Source organism: Pomacea canaliculata, linkage group LG12 (assembly GCF_003073045.1).
Source record: "Pomacea canaliculata isolate SZHN2017 linkage group LG12, ASM307304v1, whole genome shotgun sequence".
In the NCBI taxonomy this organism is placed as follows: Eukaryota; Metazoa; Mollusca; class Gastropoda; order Architaenioglossa; family Ampullariidae; genus Pomacea; species Pomacea canaliculata.
Genome location: NC_037601.1, coordinates 6,464,842 through 6,476,549, shown reverse-complemented (window position 1 = coordinate 6,476,549; position 11,708 = coordinate 6,464,842). Strand labels below are relative to the sequence as shown.

At 41.5% G+C, this 11,708-nt stretch overlaps 1 protein-coding gene and 1 long non-coding RNA gene across 3 annotated transcripts; both read right to left on the bottom strand.

Annotated features, from left to right (window-relative positions):
* Positions 1-962: 962 nt before the first annotated feature.
* Positions 963-5,102, bottom strand: LOC112577296. The gene is made up of 2 exons (XR_003102036.1): positions 4,741-5,102; positions 963-1,179 (listed from the first exon to the last, which is right to left on the bottom strand). It is a non-coding gene; the product is annotated as an uncharacterized LOC112577296 (long non-coding RNA).
* A 1,244-nt stretch (positions 5,103-6,346) lies between these two features.
* Positions 6,347-11,680, bottom strand: LOC112553223 (toll-like receptor 2 type-2). Of its 2 annotated transcripts, XM_025220308.1 has the most exons (5): positions 11,528-11,680; positions 10,037-10,415; positions 8,253-9,619; positions 7,836-8,015; positions 6,347-7,579 (listed from the first exon to the last, which is right to left on the bottom strand). In XM_025220308.1, the coding sequence occupies exons 2-5, from the start codon at positions 10,271-10,273 to the stop codon at positions 7,276-7,278; spliced, it is 2,088 nt and encodes a 695-aa protein (XP_025076093.1). In that variant the 5' UTR covers positions 10,274-10,415; positions 11,528-11,680; the 3' UTR covers positions 6,347-7,275. The 2 variants fall into 2 exon arrangements, with proteins under 2 accessions (XP_025076093.1, XP_025076092.1); XM_025220307.1 differs by lacking the exon at positions 11,528-11,680 and having other exon boundaries at positions 10,037-10,553.
* Positions 11,681-11,708: the final 28 nt, after the last annotated feature.

Here is an 11,708-nt window from a genome sequence, read left to right as displayed (position 1 = left end):
CTGGTGGTCATAACATTCCTGCGCACGATGTGTTTGATGGCGAATAAACGTCTCAAAGGAGAGACAAGCACACTACTACTACAACACACCATCACTATTAATATCAATAACAATACTAATTCCCACTTCGCGTTCTTGGAAGTGAAGTTTATTAATGAAGTTATACGACAGATCGGTCAGCTTTAGATTGCTGAAGATCGTTGCCTATTCACTGTTGAAATCCATGTTCAAAGTGGTGTTGTGGGATACCTCGTTCATCACCTACTTGCATAACCCATCTTCCCCTAAACTTCTTTGAAGATCTGACCAGCATTATGATTTATATTGAGAACATTCTGTAGAAGGGTATTTTTGGTTAACATCCTTAATAGTTCTCCATTTCACAAAGACACAAAAATCTCTGTTTGAATTTGAAGGGCGTGGATTTCGGAGCGACAACGTTGACCGTAGGGTTACGTCAGGACGTTGAGCCCATAGCGATGGTGTCCAACATTCTTGTGCTCACTGCAACCTGTCCTCACAATAGTGAGTAAAACCTCGCGCTTGACATTCAACGGTTGCACTCACTGCGTGAGTAACGCGATCACAGGTTGTCTGTCCTCCAGCTCCGGGTCGTTATGCAAAGAAGCTCCAAATGTTTATCTCTTTGTGATTTGTAATTGTATCACGTGATATTTTTTTCTCTTCTTTAAGTAGCGTGTATGTTGAACAGGATTTATAATTCTTATTTAACTTATCGGCAGCCAATGTTATTTAGCTGTTCGTGTGATTTTGTGTGGGTGGGTGGGTGTGAAATAGGACCGTGTGCTTATTTTGTTTCCCGGAATCTTTATTTTGTAAACCAGAGCCTCAAGGAGATCGGAGTTGTTTGTCAGGGACAGGACATAGGTAGCACAGACGCATACACTGCGTCCGCATGTGCTCTTTCGAACAACAGAAGACAAAGTCTGTGGGCTTCCCAATTTTTCATCAAATGTAGACAGGTTTTAACCCTTTTATTCCTATAGGATTTATCGAATTGCCAAAAAGTTAATCACTGTGACAGACGATTAATTATGGCTGTAGACTATATAATAGGTGGCAGCAGGTTAGTGTCTGTCGTCGCCGACGTCACGTCTCTTGCCTCCACGATGATGGCGGCAACGACCAGGAAGTATAGCATGATTTTTCCTTAGAAACCTGCAAATATTAAGATACTTTTACCACCTTACATGAAGAGTTAGTGTCGGTTTGTCAAGAGGATTAGCTAGCAAGGATCAAGGTAGGTTAGCAAGCAAACAAACACACAAGAAAAAGTAAATAGTAAGAAAAGTAGAGGACTCTGGACAGTTTGAAATAATGTATTTGACTGTGTGTGCGTGTGGAGAGAAAGAGAGAGAAAAAAAGGGGAAGAGAAAGAGGCAGATAGAAAAACGGAATGGATGTGTGATGGAAACGTGTCGATATAAATATGCATGAGGAAGAACCCCTCCATAACGAATTAGGGACCAAAGAATCCCTGAGGTCTCCGTTTTTGGAACGGTATGATTTTTATCTGACATGACGTCCCACAGCCGCCGCCTCCTCCTCTTCCTCCTCCTCCTCCTCCTCCTCCTCCCACCGAGTCGGCAGTTAAGACCACGAGTCAGATTCGTGGTGCATGCTTAAACGAACATACATCGTCACCAACATCGAATGTGAACAGAGCTCAGCCAGAAGAATATCGTTCCAGAATCAACAATTGAGCAGTTTGCATGAATGGAAATGAGTAATATCTTCATTGTGTCGTATTACTAATTTAACGCTGGGGTGTGGAGCAGCAAGTCACTGGTTCGAGACCTGCAGCTGTATTACTTCCCCACCACGTTACCTGATTTATCAGGGGAGGTAAGGACGCCGAAGGAGAGAGTTATATTATGTATAATACGTCGATTTGCATAGCGCTTTTCCCACCGTTAAAGACCAGCCTGAACGGTTTGCGGTTTTTACAGATATCAGTAGATACAGGCGGTATAAAACTAACCTGCAAATTTCAGCCTCCAAAACCCTTCTGTTAATTAATTATCTACTACGATTCGCACCTGCGATCAACAAGCTCCGTAACAGTGTACTACGTCATGTTAGTACACCATTCACAACATTGCCAGCAGTTAACACCAATCAGAGAGAGAGAATGGGTGACAGCTCGGATTATTCGGACGCTGACATTCTGAATTTCTCGTGGTTCTGAAAAACTAATACTTTAGCACGAGACATGCAGACTTTCAACGTCCGAATAATTCGAACTGTCGCTCTGATTGGTGTTCACGGCTGGCAATGTTGTGAATGGTGTACCAGCATGACGTAGTACACTTAGCGTGAGAAACGTTTTCGACTTCCAGAAAGTGTGACCTGAACAGTGCAAACAGTTGTCTGGTGTGTGCCGTGTGCTCACATGGCGATTACTGATGCTACTTCTGATGAGGGGGACGGTGTGTCCTCGGCAAACGCGAGAAGCCGGTTAACAATCAGCGTTCACTTGCCCGCGACCACCACGTCAGGCTGGTCAACAGATAATAATAATAATAAACGCAAAATTTGTAAAGAGCACACTCGCACTCCTAAGTTAAGAACAGGAACGAAACATGGACATCATACCAGGGAGAGGAAAACAAACAAATAACACACATATATATATATGAGTTATAAAAGAATAATCAACAGTACTAAACGAAGAATAAAATCAAATACAGAAAACACGACGAGGAACCAAGGACGTGTATAGGTGGACTGCTGTCTGTCTGCTCAGTTATCCGCTGTTAGTCTCGGCGAGCCGTAACAAAGAATGTGACTAAACCGGAAGCTTTCTTGTCTCATGCCTCGTTTTAGCAGTTAACTGGAAAAAAACCGTCTGTTCGTGAAGGAACCAAATAATAACAACAAGAGTTGAGAGTGACATGATATTGCAAACGGAAGGATGTGACAAAAGACTAGCATTATGGGAAAGGTTGTTAGGAGTAATGTTTCAGGAAAAGGTGCGTTTTCAGTGCACGTTTAAAGGATTCAGTAGTGGGTAGGTACCTTTGTTTTCCTTCCTTTGTTTAGCACTTCAGACATTTTTTATTCTGCAGCCGAGCTTTCTACAACACTTTAACAGCCATTGCATCCCTTCCTCCACCACATGGGCGACTGGTAGGCGGCGAGAATTCTCTTAACTTATACCCACTTCATTGTCGACGAAAAGTAATAAATATCGTTTAATAAAGAGTCTCTGTTTCAGGGTATCCATTACTAAAGTTTCAAAAATTTTATATTCTCCTAAAACGAAAACACTAGCTTACCCACAGATATGAAGAATTTTGAAAAAAATAGCCTTGACTAAATTATGTATCTGTCCACTGAGCGACATTTGAAACCCCACATCCTCTCAACCCAGGTCCCGGGTATCATGTTTATCATCTGAGGTCTACCGCAGACAGACTGGACATTGTACCAAGGAAGGAGATTTGATCACAGGGAGCGGCGATGCTCTCCGACCTTTTGCACAGGCTGGTATTCCGTAACACGGTGTGTACTCTTAGCAGACACACGAGATATTTTCCTATCTGTTCATCTGTCTGACTGACTGAGCGTCTGTCTTTCTGTCTGCTCGTCTGTATTGCTGGCTGCCTGTCTGTACCATAGCGCGCACAACACAACCTCACACAATCTTTCGGTCTCTCTCAGAGACACACAACCTGACAAATCTCTCTCTCACTCTCTCTCTCTCTCTCACACACACACACGTACACACACGTACACACACTCACACACACGTGCACACAGTGTGAGACAGAAAACACATTAACCAAGTAGTAAAACATTCACCTCAGCATCCGCACGGCTGAATGATAGTCATTCCACATCTCATATTACTTCTGATAACATCACAAACATGCATTCATCGCTGCATGTGACACTATCTTCCAAACTCACGATGGATCGGATTCAAGTCTTGTTTGCCTGAGGTTTTTTCCCTCTTTTGTCAATAATATTTATGCGCAAATGTTGAATGCCCAACCAGCATTGCGACATGAACAAAAATAATTTATGATTTAGAATCATTTTATGGGTGATTTGGTAAAGAACGACTATTTGGGTGCTTTTTTAGTTTTTTTTAAAGTGTTTTCTCTGAAATTCATTTGTTTGTTTGACTATCAAGTCTGCGAGTCTAAAGGTATTGTGAAGTGTATATTAGGAGTCAATAATCTCAGTTTATTTTATAGCCCTGTAGGCAAACAGCTAATTTCTTTTATAAGTTTTAAAACTCTCCATGATTGATTATTCAGACCGTGCTACTGACCCCAGAAATAAGAGTGAAGTTTATAGTTATTTTATGCAACACGCACAGTTTGTATTCATTACCGTGTGCAAAGTTTAAGTGTAGACTGAAAAACAAATATTAAAAGACTGAAGGAGCGAAAAGGGGAAAGAAGAATGGAGAGCATTATGTACAGGTCTATATACACAAATACCTTTCCAATTTTGATATAATGTCGGCTTTTCTGTGAATATTTTCTTAAGGAAGCGATTCAAACGTGCGCACATATACACAATATTAATTACTAAACTATATATATAAACACGTTCCTAATTTTTGATATAATATACGCTTTTGTAGAAACATTTCCTAAACAAGCATTTCGTAAACCGTCCCACCCTCTACACACACATTATAAGATGTTTGTGTACCCAAGTCTTTTTATTGGGATTTTAAGATAAACAACATTCAACACGACTTACCGTTACAGTATCTCATGTCCAATGCTACACTCCCAACTGCTCACCTGTTGGAGGGTGTGCCTTTACACCTGAAGTGTGGAGCCTCCCGAGCATCGTGACCACAGAACTATATGACTTCTGAGTTGTTGGATGTTTATTACCTTATCGTTATAAGGCTGTCACGGTCTTGCCTCTGGTTCAGACTTGCAAGCAACGATGGCAACTAGGTGGTGATGAACTCGACAAGCAGACTTTGGGTTGAGTGTATGGCTTGCCCTCTACCACTCCTTCTTAGACGAAGGAAGAAATCGTGTTGTCCCCTCCATGAGATCTTCACTTCTTCAATCCTTTAAAATTTTTCATTTTCTCGCCAATTTTGTTTAACCCCCTTACAGTCTCTAGCCAGCTATATAGACCATATTTACTGTATATATGTAATCAAAAGAGTTAATTATGTATCCTGTAAGGTGAATGAGGTCAAGTTGATGCTTCCCTTTCCCTACTCTAGCGAAACTATCGTCAAGATGCGGGGCATTTGAGATGGAGGGCGGGAAGAGAACAAAGTTGACGACTCTTTCTCAGACCACAAGGTCGCTTTTGAAGAAGGTCCATAATTTTAGATGCGAGGCCCACGCATTCTTCCTCTTATTCATGTCGCCAGCAGGATCTGCCTCCTGCAACTGTGTGTACTTGCTGCAGCAGTGGGAGGAGCCAGTTAGGGTATGAGGTCACGTGACGTGGTCACTTGCGAACGGCCACACTACGTTGACGTGACGGGGTCTGAAGGTAAGGTCACGGTCGTTTGAAATAAAACCTATCAAGGTACGAATAAAAATATAGCAGATGCCTTATCGAGAGCAGAACTAGATTAAGAAATTCCATAGGGCTGTAAGATATTGTTTTACTGAGTGGAATGTGACAGTTGTAATGTAGTTAAGCTAAAAATGTGGGTGTGCGAGTGTGTGCACCGAGTGAGAATGAAGAAAAGGGTCTCATTCGTAAACCCCGTGCAGGAGCATAGATGATGACACTAGTAACGAGAGTTCACCTCCAGGTTTTCTCAAATTAATTCTACTTCACATATAATGGAGTTACTTCCCTTTAACACAAACACCGTGTCACCTCATAATTCCCCAAGGATTATAATTGTAGATAAAATCTCGCCGGGAGTACAGAGTCTCAGCTCCATTTCAATGGCGCATCATCTGCTTCCTGTATGCTAATTTGTAGATAAAATCTGGCCGGAAGTACAGAGCCCCACATCGCAGGGCAGACATCTTGTCTACTCGCAACCGACTGAGATAGCCCATGGAGAGTCCTATGGTGGTCTTGCTGAGAGTAACTGAAATTTGCTTTGCTTTGATCAACTGTGGCCAGGTCAGCCATTATATAAACTCAAACAAAAATGCCAAACCCTCAAAAATTACTTGGAGTATTCATTTAAGGTGAATGACACTTACTGCAGAAAGAAGTATAGACTCTCCCGCAGACCGGAGACGGGTATATAAGCAAACAAAGTAAAAGTAACAACAAATGCTCACGAGACTTAGAAAAAGACAGCTCTCTCAATCCAAAACCTTTCGCACTACGAGGAAACCAATGTCACACAATACTCAAGTCCACCTCGCACACTTTCGTGACAAATGTACATTTGTTCAACAAACCACTGTTGCCTTAGACTGTTCATATCAAGTGGATTATGATTGTTTTCTGTGGACCAAGGAATTGAGACGACATTAATTACTTCCCATTATCCGAATTTAAAAATGACATTGAGAAACATAAATCAACCTCCAAGTGTGGGTTTATCAGTCAGGCGACAAACATCTGGAATAATAAAATAATATGAAAAATACACAAAACTGCTAAAGGTCAAGTTTAGAACTGAGTGTCCTTCCGGAAGTAGACTTGAAGTCTGCTTTCCTGTGTTGTTACATAACCCTTCATAACCCAGACCTCCAGCTACAGGATATGCTGTTAGTTATATTACAGTCAGTACTATAATAAAATAGTAATAAAATCAGTGATGAAGGAAATTGACAAAAAGTTGTGAAGTTACACGCCTTCTACGATTTAAGACAAATGTACATAAATATCTCATTAACTTCATTTGCTTTGGCAAACATTACTATTAATGACAGCAAGGAGGTCAAGGGACGTAAACAAATAAGCATGGTCGTATGTCATTATTTCGTGCAATGTACAGAAACATTATTTGATGTTAATAAGAGGAAGAGTAGGTTAAGAAAGTGATGGAAGTGTTCAGAGCTTTCTTTTAAAGACAGTTTACATCCATGTGACCTAGATTACTAATAATCTGCGTGACATTATTAAAATTATGTCTCCAACAGGAAGATTACAAATTAGTGATCAGGCTCGTCAGTTTTTTCTCTGGATAAGTCTGGTCGTCGGGGTAGGGGATGTAGGGGAGGTGGAAGGAACAACAGCTGAGTAGCTTCCACATGATGAGTAGACATGACTTCAGACATTGGTAGCTTTGTCCTCACGAGGATATTTGTCAGCAAAATGTTTCTCTTGAGTTCTCGGCTTTGTCGCTCAAAGCTCATCTTCATTTGTCGTAAAGACACCCGTGTTCGTGGCTTGAGGCGAGTCTTCGCTTGTATTAAAGGCATCTGAGCTGATGGGGCGAGGCCTGTCTTCACTCGCAACTGCGACACCTCTACTCATCATATCACTGGAAATCATTAACATTTCCTCTAAAAATATTGATCTCAACTCGTCGTCGATAGGATTATTATCTAACATTTTGTTGCCGTCATCCTTCAGCTCGTCTTCGTAGACATCGTTGTCGTCCAGTTTTATTTTCTTCTTCTCTGTGACATGCAGTGAATAGATAAGTCTGTAAAATATAAAAAGTTAAAAGATTAAAATGTATGCAAGTTTGATGTGTTTAGAATCTGTCATTAGTAGCTAACTCTGTTTTGACTTCCACACATATTACCATTCACAACAGTTGGCAGGGTACAGCACTTGGTGGATCAGTCTGTACTCTTTGGGCAACAAGCTCGTGCATGTAAAATATTACGAAATGTCTTCTTTCAGGTTGGTAATAAAACTGAAATCAGAGCATTTTTGCTTGACGATCTCTGACCTACCTGTCCCAGAACAGTGTATCACTAGCTTCCAGGTAAGTGAAGGTTTTACAGCATGTCTTCAACATGGCGGGCATACTTGACGGCTGGACGTCTTGCAGCATGACTATAAGTAGATGGCGCCTGCGTTCTTCCATGCTCTGGCGAAAAGCCTGGTGAAGCTCCTCCATGGCCCAAGAACTCCTGAAAAACATAACTACATTGTGGTCAACTTTCCAACATCCCCTCCCTTGTCAGTTGCCAGAAAGAACTTGCAGAAATAATTCGCTTATTTGTTGTCTGAAAAAGGACGACGCGACCACTACTATAGTCATTACCTTAATCCCTTGTCGTCATCATCCTCGCCAACATCATTGTCTGACCCATGATAACATCACTTCCCATTACTTAAGGACTTGATTGTCATTTATCATCACTTACTTGACGAAATTGGGTGACACGACGACGATGGTGTGCCTGCTAGCAGCGATGCTGTCGATGATGTTGTCGATGATGGTTTTGCCCACCACGAAGTCTCGCTGGTGGATGCACAGTTTGCACGCTGGTCTGGAGTTTTCCAGCCTGTGATACAGTTCCCTCAGCACCCACTCACTGTCTTCGTGTGCGTAGGCCACGAAGGCGTCGTAGGTTTTGCCACCCGCCAGACCGACGTCCACGTTCGCCAGCGGAAGGCCGCACGGCAGCAACACGTGGGCGCGCGTGAAGACGAGGATGCGAACCTCGCGACGGTAGCGCACAGCAAGCACCAGCAGCACCAACAGCACAATGGTGACTGCTAGAGCGGCTAATACAGGGCGAAGGTCATTTTGATGTACAGGAGAAACAGGACAAGGCAGTTCATTTAACGAGAGAGACCCAAACTGTCTACCCTCAAGCTGACAGGGTTTGAAACACCTCAGGTAAGGAACCTGGGAAAGATAATATTTCATAGCCGGTCCTGCCCACGCAGTCTCGTTCTTTAGCTGGTTCAAAAGATTAGCAAGTTCGCAGGTGCAGTTGATGGGGTTATGACGAATATCGACATAAAGGCTTGGGATTTGAGCCCAATGTTTAAGAATATCCATAGAGATTTTAGTAATGTTGTTGTAATGCAGAACCAGAGTCATGCTCACGTTGCTAGGGAATGGGTATTCCATGTTGAGATCTTTGATTCGATTATACGACAGATCGATCAACTCCAGCTTGGGAAAGAACCTCGCCCACTGCTTGAGTTGCTCAGGGACACTAAGTAACCCAATGTTACGATAGTTCATGATGCGAAGACTCGGATATTTATTCTTCGGCACCATCATCTCAAAATGGTGTTTAGGGAAATTGTCATTATCACTTTCATCGAGTACTTGCAGTTTACTGAAATAGCATTTTGTGTTGATCTCATCAGTTTTCACCAATAATTCTTTGAAGATCGTACCAGTATCAGCATCTTTTGAAGGACCACTGTTCAGCCCTAGGCCTGACAGTGACTTAGAAAGACCTCTCAAATGTCTACTGATGTTCCTCGCGATATATTCAACCAGAGAATTGTCTTGGCCACAGTCAAACTCCTTGGACATTTTCTCCATTTTTGAGTAAAACATCAGAAAAGATTGTATATCAGTCAGCCATGTACAATGTTGCATGTCCAGCACGCGCAGAGAGTCGCTCAGTTTCTCTGCCGGCGTTTGGAAATCAGCGAATTGGTCCAACAGTATGCAGTCCCGTACCCTCAACTCCACCAGACCGGGTGCCCTCATCGGCCATGGAAGACTGATGTTGGCGCCTTGTTCACACTTCACTTCAAAGGACACCTGACCCAAAAAGTGGAGTGGGTTCTATAGTTTTTACAGGAAGACAATGCAGTAATTTTCAATGTGTAGGTTTTTTTTTTTAATTATTTGCTGACAATACAACTCCAGAAAAGACAAACATAAAATAGTAACCTGGGTGAATATGTAGCATTAGCAGCTTCACTATAGTAATGCTTGGATTCGAAGATTTTTTTATAGGTGAACGCATTTTTGCTTTATACCAAAATGTTTCTGTTTAAATACTTTATTTTAAGGTCATCGAAATATGCATCACTTTTAAGCATTTTGTTTTTGGTATGCAAACATTCCCTTTCAAGCAGAATCACACATTTTTCGACAGACTTCTGACACACCCACACATATGCATTGTCAGTCGCCTCATCTTTTTGCATCGCAATCCGTTAAGGTCTTACATACCTTTGAACCATTAGTTTTTAGTTCCTGTCGCAGATCTGCAAGCCGCCATTGGACTGGAGCATTTTCGCTCAAGAAACATTTAAATGATGCGTTCAGGTCACTGGCAGCAAGGGATGTAGACTGACATATCTTGTCCCATCCACGTGGCAGTAGGTTAGTGTCTGTTCTCACTAATATTACGTTTCTGGACGCCACGACAATGGCGACAACAACCAGTTGGACTCCTGGAAGCATCATGTTCACCAAGGATCACCACACCAATGGCCTGCGAAGCAAAAATGACAACAGGGAAGGAAGCGCCGAACCTAACCCTCACAACAATTCTTCTGCTGTTTCAGCATCGGGCTCTTTTCGACTAATTAGCAGAAACTATAGCAACCTAAAGAAAGAAAGAACACGCAATTAAGATCGGAATTTTATCTGGTTTCCTTCCGAAAATACAGCTCAAAAGAACCGATGAGCATATAATTTTCTAGTTTTTCATCTGTGCACCATGCAGAATTTGATTAACACTGCGTTTGTATCTACACCAGTGCTGCTGTCATTATCATGCTCAAGGCGGATATAAATCGTCTTTGGTCAGGTCACGTCAACCCTTGCAGCCCATCATGGAGAAACAAATACTTCTAGTGTTAAGCACTGAAAGATTGAAGAGTCAATGCCAACGCCTGTAGTATTGAAGTGTTACTTGAGACTGAGACGATTCACATGAAAAAATTTTTAAATAACGGCTAACTTATGTAAGATATTCTTCATATCTAAAACCCATTGAGGGGAACAGAGAAGTCAGAAGTGAACCAAACTAAAATGTTGCCGTTTTCAATATTTTCTACACAAAATATACAAGTTTTTTTAAGTACTTCAACCCTTCTAAAACACCTCTCTATGCCGGTTCATTAAAGCCGACCTTTCTCTCTCAGATTTCCTAACACTGACCAGAGAGTAAGGTTATCCTCTGTGGCCTGGAAGGTGACGTATAAGACATAATATGTCCATATTATTTATATTACTTATATAAAATATTATTTATATAAAAGAAGTTAGGGAAGGGGTGGCAAGGCCAGGGTGCATAACACGCGGGTAAAATGCTACAGTTGTCTACCGGAAAAAAAGAAGAGTCAGGCAGTAGAATAATGTCACTCCCTTTGATATTAACTTTCGTGGAGTTTTGGACTGCAGTAATACAGTCCTGCCTTTGGTCTTGGCTTAGAAGTACACTGTATTACTTTTAGTATGAAAACAAGTAAATCAGAACCGTAGGGGATTAAATTCTCAATGTTTTAGCGTATTAAAGATATTACGCAGTGTAAAAAAAGTAGTTACATTATTTTATTACGAGTATCGGGCGGGAAGTTTCTCTGCTAAATACTCTATAGATGCTCTTTGATCTTTTTCTAGATCCTTCTTCGTCATTCAAACTTCTGACTTTTTTATCTATATATATATATCATTAGCAGCTAAAGAATACAAAACGAAAGACAGACAACTCACAGTGTGAAACAATCGAGACAAGAGATTGTGAACCGAGGTATTCTGTTGACTGTTTCATACAGACAGTTATCACCCGAGATACAGGTGTCGGTTGATGCAATTGCTAAGCAATATCTCACGTGCTTCGTACATTATCTGCGTTTGAATTAATAGGTTCACGATAGTTCAAACTGCATTTGTG

Excerpts from the sequence above, each read along its gene's own strand:
- LOC112553223 (XM_025220308.1), bottom strand. The coding sequence starts at position 10,273 with ATGATGCTTCCAGGAGTCCAACTGGTTGTTGTCGCCATTGTCGTGGCG. Across the intron at positions 9,620-10,036 it reads TAAAAACTAATGGTTCAAAG|GTGTCCTTTGAAGTGAAGTG; the intron begins GTATGTAAGACC and ends TTTTTGGGTCAG. Across the intron at positions 7,580-7,835 it reads GATACACTGTTCTGGGACAG|ACTTATCTATTCACTGCATG; the intron begins GTAGGTCAGAGA and ends TATATTTTACAG.